General features: G+C 41.6%; 1 protein-coding gene across 1 annotated transcript; it reads left to right on the forward strand.

Moving 5' to 3' along the window:
• Positions 1–431: 431 nt before the first annotated feature.
• On the forward strand, positions 432–2673 carry BJ212DRAFT_1478103 (uncharacterized protein; the record flags this gene model as incomplete). The annotated part of the gene is made up of 5 exons (XM_041339661.1): positions 432–530; positions 580–746; positions 799–904; positions 955–1140; positions 2461–2673. 5 exons carry the CDS (start codon positions 432–434, stop codon positions 2671–2673), a joined length of 771 nt encoding a protein of 256 aa, XP_041196065.1.
• Positions 2674–12795: the final 10122 nt, after the last annotated feature.

Below are 12795 nucleotides of genomic sequence, written 5' to 3' on the forward strand. Positions count from 1 at the left end.
CTTACCACTGCTTAGCTTCTGGACTCATTCAAAGACTTCACAGGTGGGAAGGGGATGACTAGTGAATGTGCAACTCACTGCCACAGTGAATTTTTTCACGCACAGTGGAGGATTCTGCTGGATGATGAGTTCCTTGAGGCATATAAGCATAGCATTGTAATTTGTTGTTGTGATGGCATCAAGTGCAGATTCTACCCAAGGATCTTCACTTACTCTGCAAATTACCCAGAAAAGTATGTGAACTCCTATTTGTTACTAAACACTATTGATATGATTTCTCCAGGGTGCTTATAGCAACAGTTCAAAACCTAGGAGGATGTCCATGTCCTTGATGTCTGATACCAAAACATCAGATTCAGAATATGGGTAAGCCTCAAGATCATCAACAGTGTGAGACTCTGGCTCATGATGATGACAGAAGATGAAATATCATGAGTACCGCACATGAACTGATTTACAACAAGAACTTTGCAGTTGGCAGCATGCCAGTTGAACACATCCTTAAGCCACATTCATGGGTGCCTACTTTGGTGAGGCTTGAATCATTTCCATAACAGTCCATGGCTAATTACTCCTCAGAACACGTTCTCAGATCGCCTTGGTCCCTTGGGGTTCAACATTTTCTGGGTACTCATGGTCAATCTTTTACATGAGTTTGAGATTGGTGTCTGGAAGTCCCTCTTTATTCACTTGTTGTGCATCATTTTGGCACATGATAAGTCTCTTATCCATAAATTAGACAAGAGGTGTGTATGTATCATTGTAGTGGTGCTTCATATATCTAAGTTATACCATCAGATACAGACAAACTCCAACATTTGGCCAAGCAACCATTCAAAAATTTTCTGCCAACTCATCAGAGATGAAATGGATGGCAGCTCACAATTTCAAAGACTTGCTCCAGGTATGAATTCATCATCATTGGTGAAGTGCAGTATCTGATGTGATGTGCAGTGTTCTATCCCTGTCTTTGATGGTCTTCTTCCTGAACCACACAACACAATCATGCTCAAGCTGCTATTTACAATGGTACATTGGCACAGTCTAGCTAAACTTCGAATGTATTCCGATCTGACCCTTGACATCATGGACCTCATAACTTCAGCAGTTGGTCAACAGTTCCAGGAATTCAAAGCAAAGGTTTGTGTCATTTACACTACCTGCAAACTTCATTGGGAGGTTGAGGCTCACACATGACACCATGCAAGGCAAGCATCCAAACAAAACAGTGTGTGCAAGGGCAAGCAAGGGGATCTAAGTCATGGGCAGTGCACAAAAGTTTTTGACTTCCAAACCTACAAATTCCATGCTTTAGGGGATTATGTGTCTATAATTTGGCAGCATGGCACGTCTGACTCATACAGCAGTGAACCAGTCCATCCCTGCCACTTGTGTAAGAACATAACTAACTACTTAGTACCCAGGGTGAACTTGAACACTGGTCACCTAAGGCCAGTTATCACCACACAGATTACAAGCTATTTGTGAGACAGCTGACTTGGATTGAATGCTGCTAAGCTCACATTTGTTGTGTGGGTGACAGGATTGTTCATCAACCCCATATCAAAATCACAGAGTTAGCAAGAAGCATGGATGTTCATCATCATATAGGCCTGACACAAAAGCACCCTATACATATAGGATCATACTTGCACCTTCATAAGGGCAATCCAGCTATTAAGGTCAGTCTCATCATGATTATGCAAATGCCCTTACACCTGCTCCTGCAGAATTTCATGTCAAAACTCAAGCTTCATTTGCTATGTTGAATCATGATGTCAAAAAATGTCTCAGGGTCAGATCAAGACACTAATTCAATCATAATCAAAGATGACCAAATGTATCATCATAACACCACCAGGTTTAAGTATACCACCTATGATGTTCGTTGAACCCAAGACATCATAAACCCACAAACTTCCCACTATAACATCATGGTCCTCCATGTGGAAAACAATGTAGGACCCCAAGGTCACAGGTTTATTTACAGCAAGGTACTGGATATTTATCATACTAATGTAATTTTCATTGAAGTCAGTATGGTTGACTATACACCAATTCAAATGGAGTTTCTATGTGTTTGGTGGTATGAACCCATAGATCAAGTCTCTACCTGGGAGACCTTAACCATGGATCATGTTAGATTTCTGTCTATGGCTGATGAGCACTCATTAGACTTTCTGGATCCAACTGATATCCTTAGGAGTTGTCATATCATTCCTTCTTTTGCTCATAAGAGGAGATGGCCTGATGGATCAGGTATCTCAGCATGCACAGGAGATAAGGATGATTGGTGCATGTACTACATTAATCAGTGAGCAATGCTACCACTTCACACATGACTTGTATTTAGTTCATAATTTTAGGTTTGTGGAGCACAATATGCTAATGTGGTTCCACTTCAGTCTTGGAGTGGGGCATACTTACTTGCACTACCATACCTCACAAGCTGAATCTCAGGATGAATGCCTTGCAGGCTTCAAACATAATGTTCAGGATTTTGGAGATGACGAGACAGTTGAAAGCCATGATGAAGATGAAGAGAAGGATGATTCTGATTGTGAACAAGATGGCAAGGTCCCTGAGCAACAGTTTGGCTCCAGCAGTGAATCACTGTTATCTGAGTTTCATGAGATGTACAATAGTGACTTAGAACTAGATTATGAAAACTAACATTTCAGAGTCACATTGCATTGGTAGAAGATGGGAACTTGATGGTGTGGCCAACAAGGTAGTATTGTACCACCCCAATGGCACATGTAATAAGGGTAGCAACTTCTCAGTGACACTGTCATTGTCATATCTGCATATCTGGATCTCAGATCTGAGCCACATCTTATCTCCAATCCTATTCACATCTTATCCCCCTCCAACATCTCATCATCCAATCCGCCCACTCATCTGTTCTGGTCCACAATTTATCCAAATCCACAACTAGCACTCATCTCCTTTTGGTAATCCCCTAACTCTGGTATTTCAGTTATCTGTATATCTGTCCTGCTCACTGATCTGTTACCTATGCTTCATTTCTGTTTCATTATTTGTGATCCATTTCTACTTACCAATAGACTATCCATATGCTTCATACATAGCCTTGGACCCTGCTGATTGATCATTCCATTAGATACCTATAGTATATACAGTGGCTCAAAAAACTGTCCACATGTTTTGACATTTTTTACTATCTATGATATTGTGTGAGAACGAACAAATGCCTCAAGGACATGCTTATACCACATTGTAGTATGGCTTCAGGGCTTTCATTTGAACCCTACACCGTGGAAAATCTGTGGAGATATGGTGGAGACATAAGGCTTACAAAATCATGACTCATGTGGACAGTTTTTTGAGCACATATTAAAACTATATAAATCATCATTTATGACACCATAACAATCATGCCACCATTAAATAAATTATAAAGTGGTGTCATTATGTCATTTTAAAACCATATCTAACTATACAAACCAAAAATTTCCATATGTCATGGTTATATTCACCATGAAAGCCACTCCCCCTGCTCAAAGGGATAATATCCTCTCTCTTTCCTATTCTGGCCTCTCTGCTTGTCAAATTTCCTCTAGAACTGGAGTATCCAAGTCCACTGTGGCCAAGTTCATCAAAGAAAGTCACACAGACAAGGAAAACTTCTGTGAAGGGCATCCATCCAAGCTCACCTCTACTGATAGGAGGGCTATTATTCAACATATCACTACAGGAAAGGCTGATAATGCTGTCCAGGTCACCTATTACATCAATTCCACCATCACATTCCCTGTCTCTTCACACACTGTGAGAAACATTCTCAAGATAGCTCATCTCAGGTCAGTAACAAGGAAGAAAAGGCTCTCCTCTCTATCACACATAGCAGAGAGGACTAGCACCCTTCTTTTTCACATATATACCTTGCCATCTGACCCAATCCTATTTATTGTGGTCTTATATGATCATATAACATGCTTCCAGTCCATGTAATCCAATTCTGATGGGCTAATGCAAAGGTTAGTCATCTCTGTTTATGTGTGATAGAGAGGAGAGCCTTTTCTTCCTTGTTACTGACCTGAGATGAGCTATCTTGAGAATGTTTCTCACAGTGTGTGAAGAGACAGGGAATGTGATGGTGGAATTGATGTAATAGGTGACCTGGACAGCATTATCAGCCTTTCCTGTAGTGATATGTTGAATAATAGCCCTCCTATCAGTAGAGGTGAGCTTGGATGGATGCCCTTCACAGAAGTTTTCCTTGTCTGTGTGACTTTCTTTGATGAACTTGGCCACAGTGGACTTGGATACTCCAGTTCTAGAGGAAATTTGACAAGCAGAGAGGCCAGAATAGGAAAGAGAGAGGATATTATCCCTTTGAGCAGGGGGAGTGGCTTTCATGGTGAATATAACCATGACATATGGAAATTTTTGGTTTGTATAGTTAGATATGGTTTTAAAATGACATAATGACACCACTTTATAATTTATTTAATGGTGGCATGATTGTTATGGTGTCATAAATGATGATTTATATAGTTTTAATATGTGCTCAAAAAACTGTCCACATGAGTCATGATTTTGTAAGCCTTGTATCTCCACCATATCTTCTCTGATTCTCACAATGTGGTGCTCAATCCAAAGCCCTGAAGCAGCACTACAATATGGTATTAGCATGTCACTGAGGTCTTTATGTATTCTCACACAATATTGTAAATAGTAAAAAATGCAAAAACATGTGGACAGTTTTTTGAGCCACTGTATAACCTCCTGTAACTCTCTGTAGTACCTCAGTTCAAATATCATCTTAGTTCTACTCATTCCTGTCCTCTGGACTTGAGTATCTCTACTCTCGTTACCCTTTGAGACTTAGGATTGATTCCTATAGTCTATCCATATCCACCTCTGTCTCTGACAGTCTATTACCGTTAGTTTCTAGTCTGGACTCATCCAGATTAGCCCTACAATACTTATCCCTCATCCAGAAGTCATCCAGATCTGCTGCACTACTTGTCTGACCTTCTGGACACATTAGTCTTGCCTTCCTGAAATAAGAGGCAATACTTGGGTAAGAGGCACAGTGCACGAGCTGAGGCCAAAGCCCTTCAGATCCAGTTATCCCTTGAGTATGACCTTAACAGGTGCCAAAGCATCTGGAATGATCATTTTGTGGGGCCCATGCAAAATGCATACAGCACACACCTTCCAATCCTTCAAACAAGACATTCAACTGCAAAGGTCTTGCCATGTCAACTAACAATACTTCCTGTTGCAAAGTTTGAATGGAAATTCAAAAACCAGGCCCAGACTGCTCTGCACAAGAAGATTGCAGATGAAGCAGGTTATGAGGCACTTCTTGATGCCATCAATGCAAAGTGAGCAGCCAAGAATATTGTTGTATGGCTATACACTCCAAAACCTGCCAAGGATGAACAAGTAAGTATTTTTCTGTCCAAACTTCAAGTTCTTCAGGCTAACATCTGTGTAATCCAAGGATTGGGATATGGGTGATCCAGACTATGTTGAGCATCCATTCAACTTTGATGAAGAAGCAGCTGGTACTCACACTACAAAAGGACTGATTGTACATATTTTTTTTCATGACACATTTCACTCACCTCTGACAAATATTCAAAAAGGATGACATGTCTACTAAATGAAGGAAGGCTGAGGCCAAAATCAAATCACTGTATCCAGTTGGCAGATACCCACTTTTTCCACACTTATGTGTTTGGCATGATGAGAGGATGAGCTCATATTTTGAGCTGACTAATATATGTATGAAGGTTTGGGCAAATTCAATTGTAAGTATCTTTCTTTTTGCCAGTGCATGATGCTGAAAATGTTGTTATGACAATCTAGGCAGCAGGAAGAGCTGACATATTAGCACCTCCAACCACACAGCATTTCATAGACAAACTCAAGGTGCCATGTCCCCCACCTGATGCACCTTGTTCAACATTTGGTAAATTCCATTGTCAGCATCAACAGGAGCAGGCCCTCGAAGGCCAGGAACTAGCTCCTCCACCTCCACTCCCTAGGCACATCATTCATCCACCTCTGAATCTATATGGTCCTCCTGTGCCTCTGCATCCACATGGTCCTCCATTTCCAGGGTCTCATATCCCTGGTTCTACTATGCATCAGTTGTTTCATCCAGCTTAATATATGCACTTGCCATACATTGGTGGATATCCCTATGTGTTAAGAACTGGTTTGCTCAAAGCAGAGAGACTGACTCAGAGGGGCTTGGCCTCAGCTCATACACTGTGCCCCTTACCTGAGTATGTGCCCTTCATTTCAGATGAGGTCTAATGATGGTCCAACAAAGTCCAAAGGACTTCCAGAGGCTGGCTACTCTGGTGGAGTGCTAGAGGACTCCTGGAGGAGTGTGGGAAACATCTGGAGGAGCACAGGAGAGTTCTCATTACAAAGTAATACTTCTATAGGAAACAGGATAGAAGGATAGGAGATCCGGAAGACAGGAGGACAGGAGGTCTGGAGGACTGGAGGATGGAGGACAGAAGGACAGGATGTATGGAGGTATGGAGGACAGGATGTCTGAAGGACAGGAGGATAGCACATCTGAGGGTTAGGAGGACAGGACATCTGAAGGTATAGAGGTATGGAGAGTGGGACATCTGAAGGACAGGACACCCAGAGGTCTGGAAGGAATAGGGGCTACATTAGACAGAGTCCAATATAGAAACAAACAAAGGTAGACTACCCTAAGGTAGAGTCAGAGAGACTGAGATTGGACCTAAGTCTGGAAAGAGGGTAAGTGCCAGAAAGGCAAAGCTCCAGCCTAGGGAATCAATCCCTAGACCTGATGGATAGGATAGAACTTTAGGAGGACCAAAGTCCAAGAGAGGATTAGGCAAGTCTAAGGTGATAGAGCAAAGTCTAAGATGATATTCAAACTGAGGAAACTACAGGAGTATCTATAGGGGTTATATACTGGAGAATATCTGAGGGGATTAGTAAGCAAAGGAGCAAGGCTATGTACAAGCATGTGGAAACACATCAGTAAGTAAGATGAAACATAAGTAAATGAACTAGGAGATGAAGACTTGTACAAGGATTAATAAGCAAGATGGAACAAGAGGTAACTGAAAGCCAGAAAGATGGAGATGTCTAAATGGGGATAGGTACAGGATATCAGACAGAGGGCAGGAATACATCCAGATATAGTTATGGTTGATATCCAGAGATCTGAGGATCTGGAAGGTGAGGTGGATACAGAACTGGGATATGATAAGGTGGATATAGTCCTGAATCTGAGATGAGGTGAAGTTCAGATGTCTTGCTGGATGGAGTGTGCATAGGGTGGACAGGATAGGGTGGTACAGATCAGGCTAGCAGTAAGGATCCAGAGGTCCAGAGCTCAGGGGTAAATCTGGAGTGAAGTTGATCCTGCTGAGGTGTGGGGTACACAGTGGAAGGGGATCTGGGAATGAGTCAGATATGGGGTCTGGACATAGGCTCAGAAGGTGTGGGAATATTATGGAATGTGGGTCTGGATTGTGGGATATGGCACTATGGGCCATTGCCCTATTGTCCAGCTATGCAGGGTCACACACAACCCCAAGCAGCAATTGTTTCATGTACTGGCAAGGTACCTTCAGCATATTCATCTCCCAGTATGACAACTTCTCACACTGTATCCCTGTCCAAGTTCTGCACCAAGTATCATATTTCTACCAGCTGTTAAGGTCGCATGCTCAAGGGGGTTGGATCACAAGGGCTTGGCCTTAGCTTGTATGCTGTGCCCCTTTCCTGAGTATGTGCCCTTAATTTCTGGGGGCTAGAACAGTTGTCCAGAGTTTCCAGGATTTGACTAGGGCAGACAACAGACATCCAGATCTGAAATGTGAGATAAATCCAACAGATGTCCAGATGTTACTTGGGCAAGTGGATAAGACTAATCCAGACGAAGTCCAGACTAGAAACTAACAGAGGATAGACTACCTTAAGGTAGAGTTGGAAATGTAGTCTAGGATGCAATCCTAAGACTTGGAATATGACAAGAGACTTGGCTTGAGTCTGGAGGACACAGGAATGAGCAGGAACTAAGATGATATTTAAACCAGAGTATTTTCAAGAGTTACAGGAGGTTTATATACTGTAGGTATCATATAGGAATCAATCAGCAAACATAAAGGCTATGTACAAAGCATATGCAAAGTCTATTAGTAAGTAGGATGGATCACAAATAATGAACACTGGAAATGAAATATATGTAACAGATCAATAATCAGAAGGAAACATAGTTAACTGGAGTCTGGAGACAGGGGAAGTCTAAATGGGGTTGGGTGCTGATATAGGGTTTGTATTCCAGAAGAAAGATAAGATAGATCAGATCATTTGAGATCCAGATCTTGGATCTGGATATCCAGAGAAGTGGATTTAGAGTTGAGAGTCTGGAATGGCATATGACACCAGCAATCAAGCAAAGCTTGTGGCTCTTGAATACCAGCCTGGAAACAGAGCTGTTGAGACACTCAACGAGAAGGAATGGTGGGAAGTAGGTCAATTTATGAGACTTGGCTGGCAGGCCTTCCTCAGTGTGCACAAGAAATTTTGTAATGCCATAAAGTCAGGCACTTGGTCCAAATGATTCCGTAGTTTTTGCATCACCTTTCATGGACCTTCTTGGATGTTTGTGCAGTGTTCAATTGTTCCAATTTTTTTTGCACAAACTGCATTCAAATTGTACAAGTACAAGCATTCTTGATCATACCATGATGTACCCTGCATTCTTGAACCACCCATGTGCCTTCTCCACTATAATACAACTTGTTGCTTCAAGAAGAGCATCAACAGGATCTTTGAGTTGTCACAACTGATGGCCATGATGTTAAATATAAGCTTTGACTGTCAACAATGCACCAGACACAAAAAGTACACAAATTATCCATAACTTATGGGCACTGAATGACTCCTCAATTGGAGTAAGATCAGGTGAGTATGGAGGGAGGTAGAGTATGAGACAACCTATCCAGTTTTAGCTTTACAAGGGAAGGAATGGACAGACAAAAAAACAAACTGGCACTTTCAACAAGGTTAACAAGGTCTTTGTTATGATGAATCCAGCAATTGTCAAGAACAATAATGGAACACTCTGCAGGGAAGGGATTCATGTGTGGAAGCTACATAGAAAATTTTGTATCTTCAAAGCTAAACAGGCACAGAAAGGACATATAGTTACCACATCCTTGGCAAGGAAGTCATAGAATTCTTGTGCATCAAAGGAGCCTTTGACTACTTGAGCAGCAATGTATCCTTGCACAGTCATAGTAGCAGCACACAATGAGTAACAATCACCTCAAACAAAAACATTTGGAAGTTGTGCACAATCTCCACTCAGTGCTCATCCATAATGCCATGCATATGTCCAGTCGTTCTTGCTTGTTTCATCGATGACAACGAATTCCAAGTCATCCCTGATAAAGTTGTTGTGAAGACTTGCTTTGAATTCCTCTCAACAGACCTCATCACATTTAGAAGCAAATTTTCGAAGAATTTTTCAAGTGAGACCAGCATCCTTGAGATTGCATGACAGGGTGGAAGTGCTGACAATAATATCATGCTCAATTGTAAGCCATGTACAGACCTCATCAAGGAAAAGATGAGTCGAAGTCCTCAGCAAAGAGATCTTTGACAGCTGTCAGCAGCACTTGCATAATTGTTTGAGTACATCCTGTGAGTGGAGAAAGGGGCTTCATGGCAGTACCACACTCCTCAAAGATCCATTGCCAGCAGTAGCAGCTCCTCTCACTAACACCAAATGCTTCACAGATATCCTCCAATCCCCATCCATGATCCCACAGTCATAGTGCACAATCTTTGAAATTGTTGCTGATCTTTCACTTAACCATAGCATTTACATGACAGGGCAAGCTAGCTGGTGTCATCAAAGTTGTCTGAAAAGGACCTTACATATGCTGGCAAGCATCCAGGGCACATCATTCTATGTATTTCCTTTTTCATCACTGTGGGTACAAAATTTTGCCACTGCCATTAGTTTTGCACACAGCTGTAAGCCTTGGAAGGTATTAGTACCTTATGCTACCTACAAGGTCATTATCACCCCATAATTGTGGCTGTGTCATATGCCATTCTGGACCTTCAACTCTAAATCCACTTCTCCAGACATCCAGATCCAAGATCTGGATCTCCAATGATCTAATCTACCTTTATCTTCCTTCCAAAATCCAAACTCTATATCAGCATCCAACCCCATTTAGACTTCCCCTGTCTCTGGACTCCAGTTAACTATGTTTCCCTTCTGATTATTGATCCGTTACATACATTTCATTTCCAATATGCATTATTGGTGATCCATCCTACTTACTAATAGACTTTGCATATGCTTTGTACATAGCCTTTGTGTTTGCTGACTGATTCCTATATGATACCTACAGTATATAGACCTCCTATAACTCTCAGAAATACTTCAGTTTGAATATCATCTTAGTTCCTGCTCATTCCTGTGTCCTCCAGACTCAAGCCAAGTCTCTTGTCATATTCCAAGTCTTAGTATTGCATCCTAGACTACATCTCTGGCTCTACCTTAGGGTAGTCTATCCCCTGTTAGTTTCTAGTCTGGACTTTGTCTGGATTAGTCTTATCTGCTTGTCCAAGTAACATCCGGATGTCTACCAGATTTACCTCATGTTTCAGATCCAGACATCCATTGTCTGCCCTGGTCAAAACCCAGAAACTCTGGATGACTATCCTAGCCCCCAGAAATTAAGGGCAAATACTCAGGAAAGGGGCACAGCATACAAGCTGAGGCCAAGCCCTTGTGATCCTACCCCCTTGAGCACGTGATCTTAACAGGCTGCATCATTCCACTTCATGACCCCCATGAAAGTTTATTTACATTAATGCTAGTACCATGTGTCATGCACTGGCATATCATGATGAGACAGACTCAGTACTGTTACAAGGTAACAACTTGGGCACATGGCATATGTTTGTTGTTCAACCACTGAATGAATCTGCAATTGGCAATATATTATGGATCTGTGCTTCTCTGAATACCATCACTGCTCCATTGTCTGGTCAAGCTTCATAATTTGTTAGTCTTCAATACAAAGATACTCACTTGGGTGACAAGTCATCATTAGCAGCTTCTCATCAAAATCACTAGTAGTAGAAGACATATATTCTCCCAACCATGTCCTCCAAGTTGAGAGAGTGTGACATATACATTAAACAGTGACTCAGAAAGTCCACCACTTGGCAGTGTTGTGATAACACATGCTGGATTGTGATAACATGTGCTGTAATGAGCAGAAGCTGGTGCCAACACTGCTTCTGCTGAAGACAGAATCTATCAGAATACCATTCATAGGATTGGGAGATTTTTGGCAGGTGGGTCCTATTATCAGTGGAGCAGGAGAGACAATAAAATCACCAGTGCTATGCCCTGAGACTCAGACATGCAGATTTTGAGTCTCAACACTGCAATTCACAGCATTGACTCATGACCTGCAAATTGAGGGCTGCAATTCACAGCATTCATGGATTGCATTGGAGAAGACTGTTCTGGAAATCAACAGAATCTCACACTCATAGCAGTGATTACTACAAACTTCAACAATACCATTAACTTCCTCTTCCCACCACATGTTCAATTGAAGACACTGAAGCCTGTCTTCAAAATGTCTGTGTGGATGAATTCCAAGTCAACAACAAAATTCTGGACAAATTGTTGGACAATTTTCGAAGTATCACTTCAGAACAGACATTGAGCACACACTCCACTCATGAGACAACATAGACTCTTACTTTAGTTCAGACAGCCCAAAAGAAGCCGAGCACATTCCATTAAACCAGAACACATATCCAACTACCTTGCAATGTTGACTCATCCTCAGTGGAGTACCTCTGAGTCTTCATCACCTGGATCACAAACAGAATTGCATTTGTGCCATTCAACAAAAACTCTCCATGGAAAATGGATTGTTAAGAAACATGTGTGTGTGGCACATGGTTGCAAGTCTGCATCATCAGTTGATTCAAGTTGAAGTCCAACTCCAACTTGAAGTCATCAATACTTTTGAAAGTGTGACTGCATCCCCTGCATCAACTTTGCCTTCCATCCAACCGGTGTTCACTGTTGTTGGATGTTAAATTGAAGACAGTTTCCTTTGTAACTACATGTAATGGTTGCCAAGTTTGAAACTAGCATGAACTGGCATGCTCAACCCTTGAATGTACCATCCCTTTGCTATTAGTGAGTTGTGATCCATGAAGAAAGATCACTTCTGGATCTTCTTTCTGTTTGGTTACTATATGATTTGAGGTGACCATCAATTAATGTTCTTGTTGCAATGTTGTGAATGCATGCAATACAAGCTTATTTGTCTCTCCTTCTCCAAGTCAAGCCTTTCTCAAGCTTTTGGCATCCTCACCATTGTCTGAGATTTCTGTCTCCTCTCATTCTCAGCTCTATTGACCCACCAGCCTGCCTGAGAGTTGGTCATGGTTTTTGTGTCTCATGATGCATGAGCATTTTCAGTGTCAACTCCCTGTTGCTGTGTCTGAATTTCATGTCACCACCAAAAATGTATCTCTTTGTTTCTTGTTGGATCACATCTGTTTAACCTCATAGGGTGTTCTTATGATTTACAGCTACTAGTATGCCAGAGGCATCTCAAAATGATGTGTCTCTTGCATAGTCATATATTCCTTCATACACTTGCTGCCTACTTGTAAGGTGCCCTTCAAAATGATGTGTCCTTGACATAGTTATGTATTTTTTCATAAACTTGTTGCATAATTGTAAGATGTGCATCAAAATGA

The sequence above is a fragment of the Suillus subaureus genome (genome assembly GCF_016647635.1).
Source record: "Suillus subaureus strain MN1 chromosome Unknown BJ212scaffold_7, whole genome shotgun sequence".
NCBI lineage: Eukaryota > Fungi > Basidiomycota > Agaricomycetes > Boletales > Suillaceae > Suillus > Suillus subaureus.